Genomic DNA, 14,884 nt, shown 5'->3' with positions numbered 1-14,884 from the left:
GAATAAGATTTGGTCATTAAGTCTGGATATAAATGCTTAGTCTCACTTTAAGGTTACTAAAGTTCAGGGTGAAATTAAGAGTTTAAAGAGCCTGTGAATTACATATTTATGAAGTCCCTTGATTGTGCAGTAGACTTTCACTAAAAACATTTGCAGAGCCCCAAGTGCATCAGTCTCTGTGATGGTCTTAGCAAGAAATGAAATTTTAAAGAACAGCCACAACTCAGACATGGTGAAGAAGGTAATTGAGTGTGACTAGGTCTGCTTTAACTACTCCATGTTTCCTGACTTTGACAGGACATAACATAGTTTATAGACTGATACAGTTGTCAGTATATTTTACAGTAAAGAGGCAAATGGTTGGCACTTTCAAGGTGCGCCTACGTTATGGTAGGACTCTAAGCTTGGGTGCTAGCTGAACCCAGAGGGTTATTTAATATCACAATGCTCCTATTTACCAGTCTTTAAATCTGCAGTAATTGATATTTTGGCCACTCAGGGGCAGCAAAAACAAGCTGTAAATGCAACATTGGGACATTATCACCTTATAAAGCTGAAATGGCTGAAATTTATTCGCTAACCGATCTACACATCGAGTAGATACAGAGCAACATTAGCATTCATTTGGATGTTTGTGTTTCTGGTCACCGGATGAATGTAAGTCCACTAGTCATTCGCTTTTGGCTCTGTTTTTGGTCCCCACCAACTCTCGAGAGAAATATCTGGTTCTTAAGCTGCTAGTTGCAAACTTTGGAGTTAAATAGGTGGCATACCTTAGGTCTTTTTGCAGAAAACAGCTTCCCGAAGCGGCCAAAAGCAACAAGAGTAGTTCATAGAGAATGAACCAAAACAATAAACTTACAGACTGGAAAACCAGAACATGGAGCTGAAAGATGTTATACAGCTCTGTGGGGCTGAGAGGAGCAGCAGGTGAAAATTCTTTGTGGGATCATCACTACAAGCAACTCATTTTACATACAACTAGTTATGTGATCCATAATTGATATAAAAATATTGATTATAGCCCCTTTAGCTGACACAACAGCAGCAGCAGCAGCCTGTGTTCCCATTACTGCCGTGCCATCCAACTTATTTCAAATTCAAGTCTGTGTCTGGTGACATGAAATATAACAAAGCACTTTGAAGCGTGACCCTGGCTGCCCATGTTAATGTGGGTGCATTTGTATGTAAATGAGTATAAAGACAGGCTGTGAACTAGTGTGTGAAAGATATATATATATTTATATGCATATTACGATATTGTGTATGAATGTGTATGCTAGTTTATGTGTGTGTGTCGCACAGGCTACAGGGGACAAGGTCAGGACGGGCTGTGTTTTAACTAACTAACGTTCAGTCTCACACTGTCATTAGTCAAGCTGTTTTTATAGTTAAGAGCTGTTACACGCCGGGCATGAAATAATCCTCTGTTGATTCACTTCACTGTCTTTGTATCTTCTTCTGTCTGTCTGACTCGTTCTCGCTCTCTCCTCTACACACACACACACACAAATCTCTGTTTCTCTCCATCTTATCACTGCTCGTTTGCTCTTTCATTTTCATTGTGCCATTTTTTTCTTTCTCCTCTCTCTGTCTCTCTCTCTCTCTCTCTCTTTGCCATTTTCTCTCTTGCACTCTCTTACTTTTCAATATCCTGTTCTAATCTGTGCGCTGGGAGTCCAGTGAAGCATCCAAAGCTTTACACTACAGTGGTGGTTGAGGGACTGTCAGCACTCACCCCATCATGTTCCTGGGCAATTTCATTAGACTGTGGGCCACTCTGCAGAGGGAGAGCAGCTGCCCTGTCTGTTATATTCTGACAGGGATGTGTGTCCGGTTGTGTAAGTGTGATAGATAGATAGATAGATAGATAGATAGGTATGTAGATAGATTGAAGCAACATCTGTCTAGACTCAAATTAATTAATTATACAAATAAAATGTTCGTTTCATAAAATGTACCAATGGAACAAACTCAGACTTCTCCAGCTCTTTGTTTGTTTGGGTTCTTTTCTCAAAGTGGACTAAGCAAAATCAACAGGAAATTTCCTTTGTTTGTGGCTGCTTGCCTACTCTTCATTTGCCTTTTTTAAGCTTCCATCCTGCTCAGTCCACGTTATGCGCGAATTCTGTTTAACCAGGCTTTGCTGACAGATGTTTGCCTGCTAATATGTGTTTGGCAGGGGGAGTTTATTATGGCTTACTCACTCGACAATTGCTCAGCTCCTCTGCAGACAGGATGATAGTACCACATTTCTTCCCTGGGATCCCTCTGTGGAGGAAAGAGAGAAGACAGCAAAAGCTTATCGGAAATGAAAGGAAAACACATCTTCTATTTATCCACTCTTGACTCCTCACCAGTCAATCAGTGAGAATTAAGGCATGTTCATTTTCTTACTGTGAATTAGTCCCTCTAATTATGCTCAACAACAAAAAATCCTTTCAACATAACTCCTCGACATTTCTTGACATTTACAGAAAGTCTTATGCAAGTTGTTTTTTTTTTTAATTAATTAAAGTTTTTAATATTATACAACAAGGCCATGTACTCAACTGAGCAATCTCAGAGCAGTTTAACTGTCTGTAATATTCTGTAATATTTTTTTCTATTATGGCTAAGTACCTCAGTGTAATGTGTTATGTAATATATTGCTGACCACCGTTTTCCTTATGATGAATGCATCTAAGTCTTTAGAGGAGAGATAAACCCACTAATGTTTGCTCAACCTTTAGGCTGAGAAATCTTTTATATTGTTGATTTATATTCAAATTCACGTGTGGATAGGAGTGGTGATGAGTTTCAGTTGTGCTGGTGGCTCATGATAGCTGAATGGATTTCAGCATTTCTTACAATATCTCTTCTCATATTACTGTCTCTTGTGTGGAGAAAGCCATTGATGGTGTAATTATCTCTCCTCTTATCTTTATTATGAGAACTTTTACACTAAATAGCAGTGGCAATTCTTCCATCACCTCTTTAACCTGTTCAGAACACAGGAGAGAAAGCTTTTAAGTACAGATGAGAAAGATGATCCAACCTCATAGCCTCAGTTTATGAGTGCGTTACAGCAGCAGATGGACTGTTTTAAAATGTTTTACTTCTTTTATGATTTTAAGAAGGAACTGAACTAAATTATTAACTGACTCCTCATTTTTGGTGATCATGCTTTTTCCTGCAAGATCCAATAATGTCATATATTTATAATATACTGTCATATATTTCTTCTTTCTTCTTTTTTAATGATATTTTTGTTATATTGTGTGTTACTTGTTTTCCATTTGGGAAGGTGAGGACTTAAATTCCTTGGTCAAGGGCAAAATAACCGTGACCATCAATCTTGACATTATTTACTTGTAGTATTATCACTGAATGCAGATTGAGGTGATGTGCTTGTCCACATCTGTTTTTAGTGACTATCCACTCATGTATCTGGTACAATTAAACAGACTAAAAAAAGATCAGCTCTGTTAAAACATACTAGTTCAATGCGGGTGGTTTTACATGTTGGAATGGTTGGTTACTACTGACTAATGTGTCAATTCAAGTAAATAATTTTATGTGGGATGGATCATGCAAACGGCCAGACATGAAAATAAGATGATTCATTCATTCATTCAGTTTTTAATCCATTTTGATCAAATCTCAAAAAAAGAAGAGGTGGCAATAAAAGGCCATTAACACTGTCCTATTGTTTGTAGTGCAACAGGAAATATACTATATTTGTTTTTTATGTCTTGGTAATGTATCAGTGTATGGTGTGAATGTGCCTGTGTTCAGATATTTGAAGCGCTGGCATCCTTTCAAATAAGACTAAATCTCTTCAGTCCTTTAGTCTGCTCAAGGTGATAGATGGAATTGAACTGTAATGCCCAGGAAATGGAATTCATATGTGAGGACATGAGAAGTTGTAAGTGGAAAAGATATAAAACCAAGAAAAAGCTGTAAAAAAAAAATCTTTATTTCAGTGGCAGCTTCCTGTGCATGGTCCAGAAATACTATATTTCCTTTCACTGTTTTGCCGATGACATCCTAGTTTACCTTGATTTAAAGTCAAATAACTATAATAAACTGAGACTAGAAAAGTGCTATATAAATGCAGTCCATTTACTATTTTAAACTAACAGGCCACAATAACTGCCTCTAGGATATAGTGTCTACTTATGAATGAAAGAAAATCAGTCCACAACTCTCAAGGCCCAGTCACACCAGAAAGCTGTAGCTGGTGAGCTAACCACTAGTGAACTGCATTAGTCTGTCAAAATTGCTCCTCTAGCTACTTTCTATTTTTTCTCTGAGGTGGTGTCATTTCCTTTTTATTCTTAGGATAGATTTCAGTCAGTAAAGAGTTACTGAGGGGGAAAAAGCGGTCCAACTCAAGCTCTCAAACTGTCAACAGCTAAATGTCAAGCCAGAAAGGTAGTAATCTCTGTCACCAATGGGACAGTAATTTCACAAAAGACGTGTCAGTACCATAGTCTCCTGTCTCAAAATTGTCCGCTAATCATGGCTTTTTTTCTGCAACAGTTTATACTTCGACAGATGAGGTTTAATTGAAGTGAAGGGTCCAACCCAGCTAAATTAAAAAAAAAAAAAAAGACAGACTCCATTTTGGATAGATTTGCCACAAAAGTTCATTGAAGTCATAAGCAAAAATGTGGTATTAGATTTGTCATTGAAGTTGGATAATGAAAAATAAACCAAGTAGTTAAATATATCTTCAGTCAGCTGTTTACTGTTTTCCAAATTCAGGATCATTGATGTGTGTCTGACTTGGGGAATCAAGTCATCAACACCTTCATATCCATGCACCATCATTACTGCAACTCTTCATATTTTAGTATCACTCAGACCTTTTAATTCTGTCTTCAGGTGTTCAGAATGACGCACCAAGGCTTTTAGCATTATCATGAATCGCATGATTCCAACTCTCCTCCCTCCACTAGCTCCAGGCTTAGCTTAAAATTCAGTTGAAAAACTGTCCACAGATCACTAAATTCTCTTGCCCTTGCTTATACATTAGTAAACTTCTGTCCTCATTCCACACTGTCATAGACCCCAGATCCTCTGACACAAGACCTCTCTGTTCTTAAAGTAGGTCCAGTTTAATTCAGTTGTGCCAGATATTGTAGTTTATTCTTGTGTTTGTCTGAGGCTGTGTCTCTTGGTTGCCTTTTATTTTATTCTGTTGTCACTGTTTTGTCTATTCTTCTTTTTCTCAGTACTGGAAATAATTTCATATTAGTTGTGTTGTTTGAATTGCTTTTGTTGAGTCACAAATTGTATCCAAAGAAAATCCCTTAACCACTTAAGACCTATTTCTCTCATTAAATAATAAATGTATCACTGTCCATTTATCTACTTGTAATATTATTTTTCAAACCTGGTATTCCTGTGCTCCCTGATAATTTCTGCTATTCTTGAAATGTTTTACTGAAGTCCAAGAGTAGAGTTACATAACTGGGAATTCAGAGACACACAAAATTAATTTTTTTAGGACTTGCTTTTCAACAGAAATATAGTCACCATATAACATCCATCTTCTGCCAAAAGCCAGAGTGCATTTGGATGTGCAGGTTAGTGTATTGCAGATCCAGGGGGAAATCAGCATAGCACAAGTCTGTATAGTGTATGCAGCTGTCCAGTGCAGTTCATCCACTCTGGCTGGTTTTATTGAGGTGCCTCTTAACACATTTCTTCAACAGCATCAAAATGGGATACACCTCATTAACTTCTGTAGTGAAAGCTGCCCTGTCTCCTAAAAAGCATTTGTAAAACACAGTCACTCGCCCCAACAATTTCTCCTCAGTGCCTTTGCAGTTAGTGTCTTCATTCTTGGATTGTATAAATTTTCCTGGTGAATGTAATCTAAACCTGTTTAACAAAGCAAAGTAGCAGTACAAAAGCATAGGAGACACTGTTTGTGAAGGAGACTCAAAAGATTTAAGACAAAGCCCAATATAAAGGTGCTAGGTACTTGTTGTGTCCAAGAGTTAGATGCCAGTGACAGGTCAGTTGCACATAACTAACTTCAGTTAAAATTCACATTACACTTATAGCAATGGTGCAATTTTACAACAATTTCCACAAAAGATTGATGGATTTGACTTGATGGACTCAGGTTTTGCACACAACATGCTAAGGTCAAAAGGCTGGATAAAGTGCTCTCCAGCTGTGTGTGGAAGTGCTTTCTGCTCTTTGTGCAGTGGGTGTGTGTCTTTTAAGAAGTAGATGGAAACCTTTGATCTACACAGTGAAAGACTCACATCGATCATCAGGTGCGGAAACCATCCTGGTCGCATGGGCGAGTGAGTGGCGAGTTGTGAGAGTGTTTTTTTATCACCTAAGATCACACACACACACACACACACACACATACACGCACACGCATACTCAGAGACACTTGGCACCCTATCAGCCACTGGCTCAAAAATACAGCTTTCAAAAGACAAATGACTCCATATCTACATTCTTCTCTGCTCGTTCCTTCCTTCACCTTCTGCAACTGAATCAATTCCCTCTCGGATCTTCCCAGAAATAGCCTGTTATCTTAAAACCACTGAAAAGCTAAAATCAACAGACAAGAGTTTAAGTTACACAAATGAATCTTCACTGTGTTGACAAGCTGTTGTTATATACTACCTGCAGAACTAAGCAGCTATAGCCACAATAAACAACACTATGTACTGCCAGGAACAGGCATTTAATCATTTTCTGTCTATTGACAAATCATTTCAGCTTTACTTTATACATTGAATATGCATCTTTGAATATGCATCTTTGTGTGTGTGTGTGTGTCCTACATAAGCAACCATATAAGTAATTAATCCCTGCTCTTGGATGCAGGTCATAATAAGCTGCTCGCTCAAATGACCTGTGGGGTCTTTTTTTTCTTCTTTTTTTTTTTACAAGAGGACAGTCGTGTGCAATAAGCTATCCTCAGGGTCTTTTGCTCTCAGCAACCAAGGTCATAAACAACCATATTTTGTAAATACAACATTCATAATTCATCTCCTGGTTAGCTCACAGAAAGGAAAACAAATCAGTTGGTGTTAAACTGCAATCTGTCTCCTGCTGGATTTGATTCCCCTCATATGCCCGTGCATGCCAAAAATCACACCCATCTTGTTGCTTAAGAAAATATTGGAAGAAGTAGATGAGAATGATCAAATAAGACCTCATTTGCACCTTGCTATTGATTTGCAGCAGCAGAAAAAATAAAAAGAAAGAAACACTGCAACTGATAGTTGATTTAAAAAATGTCTCAGTTACGGAGCATAGACCTCCTGTGGGCGCTAATAAGTGTGTCAGGCTGGCAGTAAGTTTTGTTCTTTGAACTGCACCTGGGCAAATTAGAAAGCTATTCTTACAGTAACTTAGGACACCTGAAAAGAAATATCTTCTTTTCTGTCTTTTTATTAGAAACATTGAGTTAAAGCAGTGGTGCATGCATAATATAACCCAACCATTAACAAAATGCTTCAAAGACCCACAGGGTACACACAGGAGCGTTTTTGAACCTCCGATATTAAACATAGAAGAGCTGACACACATACACACACGCATACACTGAGACAGAGACATATTATCGCCCATAGGAACAAGTAAACGTAGAAATTACTTGCACAAATCACTCAAAGCGTAAAGGCACACTCACATACACACAGACATATTGGCACACACACACACACTCATACATACACACCATTTTGATTCACAGTGGTGAGAATCTGTAATTACAGAAGTCTTTAGGGAGTCAAAGACTAAAGCAAACTAACAAACCTGCTGTGAATAAGAAACGGCTAAATTAATATTGCCAAGGGGGATAAGATGAGGACAAGAGAAGGAGGAGGCAAGATTGAGAGAGTTACCCTTGTTTTCTTTTTCCAGCTTACAATGTATGTCACTATGTATACAAAAGACTTTATTTTACATTTTTGTAGGGATATTCTAGCGCAGCCACTGTATCACTCTGTCAGTGTGTCACCACCTCAAAAACAATATATTAGTTTGGATTCATCCTTTGTAGTGGTTGGGGTCTTTCACCATAAATGTCAACCTCATGGTGAAAATACAGGGGGTCATCAAAGTCATTAGGGTTCATCCTCTGGGGAACATGAATGTGTGTACAAAACTTCATTGCAGTAGGTCCGGTAGTTGTTGAGGTATTTCAGTTTGTACTAAAGTGGTGGAGCGAGCAAGTTCATGCCGCTAGCATGCCTAAAAAGAAATTTGCCATCATGGTTTAGAATATAAAAACAGTATGTGTATATGATTTATAAAATGTATAGAATTTATAAAATGTAATCTTGAAGTTGTAATCTTGAAATTTCAATGCTATGTAGTGAAATATGAAAACAGAAAAGTCAAACCAGTCTTCATATAGTCTAACAATCTCAAAGTTCTGGATTTAAGTTAAAGTCAAGTTTTCTCATTATCATATGAATTAATATTTATATAATGATTATAATATATTTTAACCATTCCTAACAAAACAAGGATTCAGAAGCAGCAGAAGCACAAAAGCATTCATGTATCTTGGAGCACAAAATCTCATGTCCATTGCCAAGGGCCATTGTACATGACCAGACTTCTTGAGAGTAAGATTGTGCTGGAGGCCTTCCAGAAGAGCACTCCACCAAAGAAATCTACAGTAAAGAATAGCTCCTCATTGATTTGCTCTTAGCAACAGCTTGACTGAGAGCCTGGTAAATTCACCTGTGGTAAACACAGAAAAATGAGACGTTTGATCTGAGTGAGAAGGACAAGAAGGTTAAAGAAAGAATAGAGCCTTTAAAGGACAACATGACACATAAGCTCCAAATTCTGCACATGTTGCAAATGTAAATTTTAATTGGAAAACTGTGGTTTCATTGTTGGTGGCAAAAGCTCTAATACTTAATCAGAATACAAATAGATGCGTGAGAGGGAAGTGGAATTGCAACTGGATGTTTTTTTGTTTCTATTTCATGTCTTTGCCTGATATCATTGATGTCTGATATCTGATGATACTTTGTTGAAATTTTATTCACAGTGATTGTGTTCCAGGTGTTTGGAAGTCCTAAGATTTTGGAGGGTCCAAAAAAAAATATTTATAATGCCAGGGAGGGTCTTTTTTACTTTCCTCTATGTTCACTTGAGGCCAGCAACACTCAGCTCAGACATAATGAAGCCCTGTTTCCTCAGTAATACCTCTGAATATGTCTCAGTTCCACTGTCTGCATTCTGTCTACAAAGAAATTGAGCCTGTGACATAATCAGCTTTGGCCTAGATTTTATCCACGCATACCAGTACACTCCTTGCTTCAATACCATTTTATGAACCACAGAGTCAGACCTTCAGATTCCTTACTTGAGAACTTTCTGTGCCACAGAAAGTTGTCCAAGCGTAGGTCATTCTTACGTCAACTGCCATTTAAAGCAATTTATTGAGTTAGAACCTGACAGATACCTCCCACGAAATCTTATTTTACAACAAAATGTGTTTGCCGCCTTAACTCCTTCTACACAAATGTTTTTACATCCTGACACCCATCAGTTAAATTATTACTGTTTTCAAATGACATCGCCATTGTGGACCTCATTATTAACAATGATGAGTTCTTGCACGGGAGACAGGCAGCTCATTTTACAACATGGGGTGCTGTCATCACCTGCAGCTGAATTCTTGTGAAGGTTTTCAGACTGTAATTAACTTCCAGTAGAGGCCTTGTGCTCATTTACGCATGGAGAAAAATGGCTAGGCAAAAAAGCGAGTTGGCTCAACCACAAACTAATAATGTTCCTGTGGACTACCATCAGTGATGGCATCAGACAGAGGGAGAACCATTATCTGCTTAATCAAGAGACAGAACCTTCCTCTGCTGGTAATAAGGAGCTCACAATGACACATAATTCCTATAATTCCAGTTTAATTTATCAGAAAGCATTGTACAATTGAAATTAATTAAATGTTGTTCACACTCACTCAGATATCATTTGCTGTCATTGCCCGCCACTAAGGACCTGCATGACTCCAGATAGCATAAGGACGAGACAGGAAAGACTGCCACCAACCTTACACATATAGACAACCATCTGCTGTAAAACCTCTCCAGAGGGAACGTGTGCATTGCATGAAGATTTCTCAAAGCTGAAGCAGCTTCATCACAAGAACTGGCAGCTTTTCTACCCAATTCCCCAAAGACTGAATTTATCCTCACCATCCCAGAGAACCATCTGGAACCAGCTGTTAGCTAACTTATTAGTGCATATCCAACTGCCCCCTTGCTCTGTGCGGTTGCACTATGGAGTTCTGGGTGCCTAAGTAAACAGCCATGTATATTAATGTGTAGTCGTTTATAGTGTCTTTTATTCTGTTATAAGAGCTCAACTAAAGAAGTGTAACCCCTAGTACACACAGTACACACAGTCAGTTCAGCCAGTGAATGGCCTTCTAGCTCCACCAGAGTTCGGGGTTTTGTCTCGTTCCCAGGTTCCCACCCGCCGGTCACCTAATCCATTCCTCTCTGCAGCTTTTGTGAAAAATGGTGATCAAGAATAAAAGAAGGCAGAACGTTTAACCTCCTGGTGGCTTTTACTGATCTTCAGGCCACAAACTGCACACTGTGACTCAGTCAAGTAGGAGGCAGGAAAGCAAAAGCTCCATGGGGGTGTCCTTCAGGGAGCCCATCAGAGTCAGTGATTATCGGCTGTCATTAAAACCGACCAAATGCTCGTCAGTATGTTTGGGAAGCATAAAGGTAAATGGGTGCAGAAAGTGAGGCTTCAACTCCAGGAGGCTTTTACTGATGATGAATACTGCCTGCTGTTGTTGGAATACCATAACAAGTACTTGTGACAGCCTCATTTTATGGACTCTTGTGCACACTAGTTTTTGCAAATTGGGTTATCTTGTGAAGAAAACAACATTATGAACACAGGTGGTGTTTATGGTTATGGTTTTTTGAAAATGGCAAAGGAGAGAGATATGCTGGTCATTTAAAGACGTACAACACACATTTTTGTAAACAATATGAATGATTGTGAGTGTAATATGAGAATAATACAGTAAAAAGTGGACCGTAAAGGACATAGCTGAGTGGGAAGACTGTAATGTAAGCTGGAACGTATGGTAACAAACATGGTTAGGAGCAAAGAAAAGTGGGGTGTTATACAAGAAAAAGTTAACACAACAGAAAGTAAAACAGAACATGTTTATGCATATGACAGACAGAATAAAATACATTGAGTGTGCACATGAGCATGAAATCAGTACCATATTCAGGTGAGTTATTTCAAGTCATTTCAGCGTTATCTTTTATTTTTGTCAGGGTTTTACAAAAAATATTCTGGATGAGGTTACCGTACGGTTGACTTGACACAGCTTTTATATTCTGATCATTTCAGGATCACATGCGGGTCTGAACGCTGTCATGTCGGATTCTGTTTGTACAAGCTAATGAGCCAAACCACATCTGTGGGCAGCTTGCATTGTGCTTGGGATGATATAAATCTCATGCTGTGCAGCCAAGCATTGTTCAAACCCACAGAAGTTAACTTTAAATTATAGAGGAAGTTTCAAAGCTTCAAAGATACCAGCACGTCAAAGTCTTTTTTTGGGGTGTTGTGTGTAAAAATGTGCCACTATTTTAAATTGATGTAAGGGTGCATCCATAAGACAAGGCATCTTGGGTATGAATATCTCACTCTGCATTTGAGAATTACTCAGTTTAATGAAGCGTGGGAACTCTAAGGAGTCCAAGGGGTAAAAGATATGGGGAGGCAGAGCAAGAAAATGTGACACAAGTTAAAACAATATTCATAGTCAGAGGAGGTGTATGATTTCAGATGCCCACAGATGCAGTGTCAGTTGTAGCGTATAGCCTGGGGAGTACTTTTGCTCTTATCAGCCTAGTGTCCTTAAGAATTACATCTGTACTGGATGAATCTGCGCTTCATGATTTATATCCAGTGCCAACGCAGGAAGATGCTTGCCCTGTATGAAGCGGAATGAAAAGTAATTCAGAAGTTTGCATCCTGTCTGAGACCTGCAAGTAATGTTTCTATTAACCATGCAGGTACTATGATCTTTCCCTAACCATAACCATACAGTAAATGCCATATGCAGATATGGCAGAAAATTAGAATTTCCACTATGCCGGCTTTGGACATAAATTTGGGTATTTGCAAAATTGTCCATTACCGCCATTCCTGTCTGCCCATAGGGAGATTATTTACAAACGCTCATCCCTCCTTGACCTTTTTCCCTTTTCTTTTCTCTTATCCCCTTTTGATTTCCTTGTTGATGCACCCTCAGGACTGCATTACAGCAGAGATGCCAATTAGAATAGGTAGAGGGGACAAGTCTTTGGGCATTAGTGTTTTCAACTCATCTTTGCTTCCATTCAGACTAATGAGCCAAAAAGGAATTACAGTGGGGATTTATTTTAAATTCAGTTTTAATTAGGACTGGCCTATGTACAAAAGTTTTGGCTTTATTAGTAACTATTTATAAAACTAAATATCACAAATACTACTAAATATCAGTAACTACTATTCATGGTATACAGTATGTGGGAAGTGTCAGAATAATAAATGACAATTATCTATATACTCTGACAGTTCCTTAACAAAAAAAAAATAACCAAAGGTATAACTAGGACAGGAGTAATTGGGAGAAGACTTCCTGCTGTGTCTCTCTCATTAAATATAAAATGGCGAACGTCTGCTTTCGCCTGCTTGGTGTTACTGGACAGCACATTAATGATGGGACAACTGTTGAATGTACTGAAACGAAGTTTAGTATTTCTATGTGTACAAGTAATCTAAAAGCTTGCAATAAGCTTGTCTATTTGCACCTATATAATGTGTCCAACAGCAGGGCACCTCATGATTTTTTACCTCCTTAATTGTGATTAATTTGTAATTAATACTGGGCTTTTGTTGGCATTCTGTCTCATGTCAAAGGCAACTGCAATTACGCATGCACTGATACCTGAAGTTAGTGATTCTTCTTGTTATGTATTCTGAAGAAGCTACTACAAATCTTAACACATCACTTTTTGTTTGACAGTTTACCCACAGACTAATCACTATACAAGTGATTAGAGTGGCAAAATGATCAGCTTCACCTACTGTTGTGGAATAACTACATCAAAGCAACAATCAGTAGGTGATGATAGAGAGAGGGAAAACAAACTAGATGGAAGAAGAACTTGCAGTCTGTAAATTAAATGTGGAGTTATTACAAGCTGGTTATTTCCTATGTGCAACATCAAGCTTTTTAGTGTCTGTCTGGCCAAAGGTGATCTCTATTGTTACACGCTCTAGAAACACTTGATAGCTTTAAAGGATATTGTTGCATAGTAGGAAGTCACTTTATAGGATCTATCTGTTCAGTACCACCACAACGCACAACGTGACAATACAAACTTTTGACAGTTATGAGTGATTTTGCTTTCTCCACAAGGAGAAGATGTGAGCACCTCATCAGATGACATGAAACAGTTTGTAAATGTGAGTGATGACAGAGATTTTGATTGGCACTGTCAAATACTGACACAATACAACAATAAACAGTCAGTCAGGTTGTAATGCCAGGCCTGCCATGTTCATGAATAGCTTTCCTCAGTCTGTGTTTAGGTCATATTGTGTGTGTGTGTGTGTGTGTGTGTGTGTGTGTGTGTGTGTGTGTGTGTGTGTGTGTGTGTGTGTGTGTTCGCTGTGTGTTGTTTTTGCAGAATAGACTGAATTTGAACCAGAGATGGGGGTAACTGGTGAGCCATATCCCCAGTAGGAATGGAGTGCTCTGCTACACCTATTACCCACTAAATTCCCAAATAGCCTGTTTGGTATCACAGACAATCCAGTATAAAGCTAAGTATCTGCGCACAACAGAGAAAAATCTTGCCTGGTGAAAGGAGATACTGAGGATTACCAGGTTTCAGGCAGGATTTCTCTGGATATTCCTCTGACAGATTTTAGCGTGGGAAGCCAATCATGTCTCTCTGACAAAGGAATATCATTGGTAGTTAAAGAAGATACCGTGGATTACAGAGTTTCAATTATCACTTCTCTGCCACTGTATTATTCAGGAGACAAACTGAGCACACTTTGATACGCTCAGGGATCAGGCATGTTTCTTCCACACCGCCAGCTCTGTAACCTTTAAAACCGAGCATGAGCACAAGCATCCAAACATACAACAATGTGCAGTGAAGCAGGGGCCTCTCTAACACAATTACTGACTTCACTAACTCTGCCAAAGAGGAAAGTGAAACACTATTTCACTGCCGTGAGGACAGAGAACAGACACGGAGCCCCACCTGAGACATCCACCTCCAATTACCCACTGCTGATTCTACAAAGCCTCAGCCATTCGAGACCTCATTTGACTTTATTACAACGGCCACCGGAGAGACGGTGCCATTAATCAAATAGAAGAGGGAGAGAGTGAGCAGCCACCCAGGGAAGCAATGAAATGAACTGAACTGAAATGGCTGCTATAGTTTCCTTGTTTTGCTTCTGCCTGTAAGAGAGAGAGTGACCCAGCATCCATCATACCTCAAATGAAGCACATACTGCATCAAAAGACAACGCTGCCGTGTCTTTCAAGGTAGCGGAGCTGTGGTTTATAGACAGGCTCACTGGAAATGAAGGCAGTTAGAGACAGATATGTGGTAATTAGGGGCAGTGCTACCTCACTGATGTTTCTTATTATTCAGTTTGTTGTTAATATTGCGTTTCCCTCTAAATTCTTTTTATCTGCCGGAGCAGGAGCTGTCAAAGCAAACATCTGGAAACGTAATTTAAAAAAAAAAAAAAAAAGCCAGATGAGCAAAGGTGTGATGAAAAGAAGCCAACATTCAAAGAGGAGCACATTAAGAATGTTTGATAAGCCAAAAGT

General features: G+C 38.8%; 1 protein-coding gene across 5 annotated transcripts in view; it reads right to left on the bottom strand.

Moving 5' to 3' along the window:
* The window catches only part of cpne5b (copine Vb), a 106,855-nt gene that overhangs the window by 34,424 nt on the left and 57,547 nt on the right, over positions 1–14,884 (bottom strand). For all 5 annotated transcript variants that reach the window (XM_041033751.1, XM_041033749.1, XM_041033748.1 and 2 more), the window contains one exon: positions 2,208–2,271. In XM_041033751.1, coding sequence (XP_040889685.1) covers positions 2,208–2,271 — 64 coding nt within the window. The remainder of the gene's footprint in view (positions 1–2,207; positions 2,272–14,884) is intronic.

This window comes from Toxotes jaculatrix, chromosome 3 (assembly GCF_017976425.1).
Source record: "Toxotes jaculatrix isolate fToxJac2 chromosome 3, fToxJac2.pri, whole genome shotgun sequence".
Classification (NCBI taxonomy): Eukaryota; Metazoa; Chordata; class Actinopteri; family Toxotidae; genus Toxotes; species Toxotes jaculatrix.
The sequence above is the reverse complement of the archived record's forward strand: the minus strand, read 5'-3'. Positions and strand labels throughout refer to the sequence as shown.